Raw genomic sequence first — 5,325 nt, forward strand, 5'->3', positions numbered from 1 at the left:
GTTCAGGGCAGAGGGGTGGGGGGTGCAGGGCAGAAGGCTGGGATGCTCGGCTTGTGGGGGTGCTCCCAGCCCCCTGCCCTGGGCGGCTCATGGCAGGGGGCTGGAAGGGATATGCCCTGTTCCACCTCCTTCCCCCAGGCTCCGTCCCTACCTCTCTCTGCGTCCTCTACGGAGCTGTGTGCACACTGCTGCTCTTCCCCCTCCCCCTTGCTAGGGCCATCAGCTGATTGGCGCAGGGAAGGAGAGGAGGAGGGGCCGGAAAGCACCACGCTGGGGGAAGAAGCGGGGGAGGGGGAAGCTTGGCTACTGCAGAACCAAGCTTCTGCCTCCTGCCCCTGCAGGGGAGAGCAGTGGGCGGGGGGGGCTGAGTGGGGCTGGGGGCTGGGACCACAGCAGGGAGCTGCGTGCCACTCAAAATCGGCTCGCGTGCCGTAGGCTGCCGACCCCTGCTCTACAACAACACAAGCAGATTTTCTTGCAAGAAGGTGGCGGTTGGTAGAGCCCAGTTTACCTAGATTTGTTTCTCTGATAGCACACCCTACGTTTCTTTTTTACCGTTAGGCCTCTGCTTAAAATTGTAGTGTTTTATATGGTCTGTCCCCTTAGGTTTGCTCATCCTTGGGAGACAGAAGCAGGAGGCTTCTGGAATTTCTTTGATCAGCTTTAGCATTTTGTAATATAACTAGCTATACATATACACCTCTACCCCGATATAACGCTGTCCTCGGGAGCCAAAAAATCTTACTGCGTTATAGGTGAAACCGCGTTATATCGAATTTGCTTTGATCCGCCGGAGTGCACAGCCCCGCCCCCCCGGAGCGCTGCTTTATGGCGTTATATTCGAATTCATGTTATATTGGGTCGCGTTATATTGGGGTAGAGGTGTATATTATTATAATTCCAAGCATCCTGGCTATAACATTCTTCTAGCTATAGCTTAATATTCAGTAAAGGTGCAAACAAGTTTTAATTATGTACAAAATATTAAGTTATAATAATTATATAAATCTCATTTTTGCTTCATTATTGAGGTCTCTCCCACACAATATGTACCACAGCTCAAAACCTCAGTAACAAACTGAACTGCAACCCATATCTTCCCTCTAATCTTCATGCACATGTCGAGCAAGTAAGTAAAGATGTGCAAGAAAACATCCTTGGGCTGTATTCATATGTGCCCATAGCAAAACTATCCTGCATGCTGTTGGAGATTTCTTAACTACATCAGTGTGCTACTTACTGGCCATATAATCCATGAATTCATTACAGCTGTACCTGCCCACATTGCACAATAAGATCTAGAAATCCCTCTGATTACTGTGGCTCTGCAAGCCAAGTGATGGAATCAAAGCTTGTGCATCAGGCAGTCTGTCTAGGGTAGCCACATGAATCTCTATCAGTTCTTCCATTGATTAAAAGCTCTCATTCATGAAACTGAATATTTCTCAGTAGTCTGAATTTAGGATTTCTGTATTTTAACTAAAACTTACTATTCATAAATTATTTCCTTTATTTCCTAGGAAGGAAATAAAGTATATTACATTTTATTTTATTAGAAATGTTGTTTTGACACTATCAAGATGTGTCAAGTGAACCAGAGTCCATTTCTGAGTTGCACATCATTTTACTTAGGTTTTAAAGAGGAGGCAATTATACTGGCAGGTATCAGAGGAAGTGAATGATTTTTAAAAGCTTAAGCAGAGCTTGCCAAGACAGAGGCTGATTTCCATGGTCCCCAAGGGACACTACATTTCCAAAGCATGGAGAAACCAATTCCCCTTTTGGAACAGTTTTTCTTGTCTCTTCTTCTCTGACTGGTGTCGTTATTGTTGCTATGGTGAATAAATGAATGCTTCATGTTGCCACTGGAAAAGTCAGCATTGACGTCTTTTGCAAACAGCTAATAGTCCGCCCCCATACCTTTTTTATGAGTGTAGTCTGGTCTGGCTAATTGTGCAAGCTAATTTAAAATGTTTCTCAATGTAAGCCACCTTTTGTGAACCTTTCATTAAAAAGCCTGTCTATTGAATTGTCAGGAATACTGAAGAATGTATCTACCAACATGCAGCTAAAAATAAAATATATAGCAGTCTGTTGAAAGAAAAAGTGGCTTGAAGAAAAAAATGAGGCCTATGTAACAATAGGTCATTTATTTAAGTCATAAAGTATTTTTTCTGAAAAACTTGCTTTTCATATTGAGTGGATTTCTCTTGAAGACAGAGTTATGTAGCAATACAGAATAGCCCTTCTCAAGCTCATGAGTAACAGTTATTATTGAATTGTATTTTGCATCATTCCTGCAACACAGGCTGCTTCCTCTCAGACGCTTGTGATTTAAGTTTTTTTCTAGAGACTGCAGTACCACCTTATCTATCTGGGAGATGCTTATGGTGTCGTCTTATGTACTGAAACTGACTGTGGTGCTGCATTACTCCTCTCATGTCTGGCAAAAAATGGAAGAATTAGATTGTGAAAAAGATAATAGCATTGAATGCTAAGTACTGAAATTAAACGTAAATTATGTGTAATGATTTGTAAATAAGACTTTTCATCTAGGTTGAAAGACACTGCAGCAAAGAATATTTAAGGGGTGAAATAAATGGTTGATACTCGGTTATCCCCTTTCAACAAAACAAGCACATTGTTGATGGTAACATGCCAAGAGATACAAGAGGGACTGGGAGAAGAAAATGGGAGAAGGGCAGTTTGCACACCCCACTAACTTAATGCCACTTTCTTTGTATTCAAAACACAAACCATTCTCAAGTGTTTTCTTGGTTGACTAAGGAGTTTCAGCAATCTGGTATTCCACAGTGTAAACGGAAAGAAGCCACATGTATTGAAAAGCTGTGGTGTGTATTTTATTGGGAACTATTTTTAAAAAGAGCTTCAGTGCAACCTTTTTATCAATTGCTGGCAGACTAAAAGAGATGTTTTTTCTTGCATTTGGTAACATCTGTATGTGCAGCTCACATTTTATTCTCTCACTCTTCAAAAATATATTCTATACTGTGTTGCTTTAGGGGCACAGCCAGCGACGAAATGTGCAATTTCTACATTATGTATTACATGGAGGCCAAACATGCTGTTTCATACATGACCTGTACACAGAATATAAACCCAGATATGTTCAGAAACATTCCACAGGAGGCCAATATTCCTATTCCAGTGAAGTCTGATATGATTATGATGACACATGGACATCATCATGAAGGTAAAAAAAAAATGTCTGAAATTTTGTTTACTCTTCGTTTGTTATATAAGAGACATGCTTAACTATGCAATTTGTATATAAGGATTTTTATAAGAATCTAGATATGTTCTTTTGAAATTTATGAAATGCATAGGTCTGAGATGCAGTTGTTAATAACTGCTGATTTGTTGGTAGCAGTGATTTGTGGAAGTTTGCTTTATTAGTCTTTTATCCACTTCTTTGTTCAGGATTGCCATGTTTCCTTCCTCCCATGGTCCAGCCATAGTTTTATCATTATATTACATGGCCGCCTGTGCAACTAAGGTGTCTCACAGTCTTTCCAAAGTGTCACATCCTATATTGCCCATTAGAAGTGTTTAGTACTGTAGTTTCCCTGTCCCATTTGCTGCGTGGTTCAATACATCACTCCCATGATATTTTTAGCTTCTGCTGGTTGACATGAGAGAGCCCAAAGGTTTTGCCACACACCTGAGCTCTCTCATACATTGCTTCAGCTCTAGACTGTGTGTCAGGCATTCATAAATAAGGATGTGTTGTCTGCTTTGTTAGAACATAGACTAGAAGCCGGATATCCTAGGTTCTGTTTCCAGCTACCAGTTCATTGTAGTCCTGATCTGAAATCCATTGAAGTCAGTAAGAGTCTTCCGTAGAAAGTAGTTTTAAACTCTCTCTGACTTGCACATTTTAAAAATTGGTGTAATGCCAATCTGTCTCTTAAAGTTTTTGTGAAACTTAATGTTTGTAAAGCACTTCCATCCTATGATCTGAAAGTAATATATTGTAATGTCACTGGCTCTTCCTGCTTTAATTTTAGAATACTTAATTGTAGTGGTCAGTTGTATGAAACTTAATATATTATGTTTTAATAATCTCACACATGTATATCATTTACTGTACTACTGCTTTGTCTGTTTTCCCCAAGCAATAGAAACATAGAAAACAAATGCTTGAGTTCACTTAAAAAAAATGTATAGGAAAATGTTAAATTCAGTCCATATACAGAGTTTATTGGTATATTCTTAACCTTCTTTAGAAACCAAGAAAACAGATGATAGTTCTTCACTGAAGCAGCCAAAAAGAGAAGAGGAAGAGGTTTTGGATCAGGGTATGTATAATGAACTCTAACCATATTAAAAAAAAAGAAGTGATTCATTAACTTAAATCACTGGTAAACCACATCCTGATCATATTATATATAAATTAATGTATTAGTATTGTTCTTTCCTTTTATCATCTAAAATGTAATGCATTCTTTACAACTATGTTGCTGTGCTTTATATAATGAATAATTCAGGAGGAATTGGTCAATTACCGGTCTCCAGCCTTGCAGGTAAAATTCATTAGTGCAATTTAATCTCATTAGATTTCTCTGTTCCTGGTTTAATTTGCGTAACACCATTCTAATTTATCTGTCTATTCACGGTGCCGTAGCATGGGTTCACAGGACTGGTGGTTGTCCTACAGAATGATAATTCAATAACTGTTCTATTATATTTTTATTTCTTTAATATGAAAGTATATTTTAAATTAACAATCTGTATGTGATCTATTAGAAAAGCATTTGAACAAAATCAGGGAAATTAAGAGTTAAAATTTACAAGGGTATATAAATTTACAATTTATAGTACAAGGGAGTACTATCTTGTGCTTTGTATTGATGCAATATGTAATGAGTTAAGCATAGTGTAACAGGGTTAATACTGAGCCTCTTTTTGCTATATTTAAATTGACAAATTTAAAATGTATGTACCAGTGTATTTCATATACATGGTTTGCAAAACATCTGCTATGAATCTTGTTCCTTTGTAATGCTTCTCAGAAGATACTGCATCATATCAGCCATTGAAAGGTATATTAAAATTTGGCAGTATTTCTGGTTCATTTGGACCAAATATAATACCAGTTCACCTGTTAAGAATATTGATTTGATATTACATTTTCCCAAGGAGACACTATGATGTCAGTGAAGTTTGATGCATTTTTACTTGAATTTAGCTGGTCTTTACAATTTGGAAGTGCACAGTAAGACATAAGTGGAACTGGTAGATTATACACTGCTCTACAGCCAAAATGCTTCTGAAATAAATATAGTCAAACTTTACTAATTCTGG

At 38.3% G+C, this 5,325-nt stretch overlaps 1 protein-coding gene across 1 annotated transcript in view; it reads left to right on the forward strand.

Annotated features, from left to right (window-relative positions):
• Window positions 1–5,325, forward strand: part of PAM (peptidylglycine alpha-amidating monooxygenase) — a 229,897-nt gene that overhangs the window by 169,554 nt on the left and 55,018 nt on the right. Inside the window, exons 10-11 of the mRNA XM_026649269.1 lie at window positions 3,024–3,214; window positions 4,248–4,319. Of these exons, the coding sequence (XP_026505054.1) occupies window positions 3,024–3,214; window positions 4,248–4,319 (263 nt within the window). The remainder of the gene's footprint in view (window positions 1–3,023; window positions 3,215–4,247; window positions 4,320–5,325) is intronic.

Source organism: Terrapene carolina, unplaced genomic scaffold, assembly GCF_002925995.2.
Source record: "Terrapene carolina triunguis isolate 2854851 unplaced genomic scaffold, T_m_triunguis-2.0 Scaffold69, whole genome shotgun sequence".
NCBI lineage: Eukaryota > Metazoa > Chordata > Testudines > Emydidae > Terrapene > Terrapene triunguis.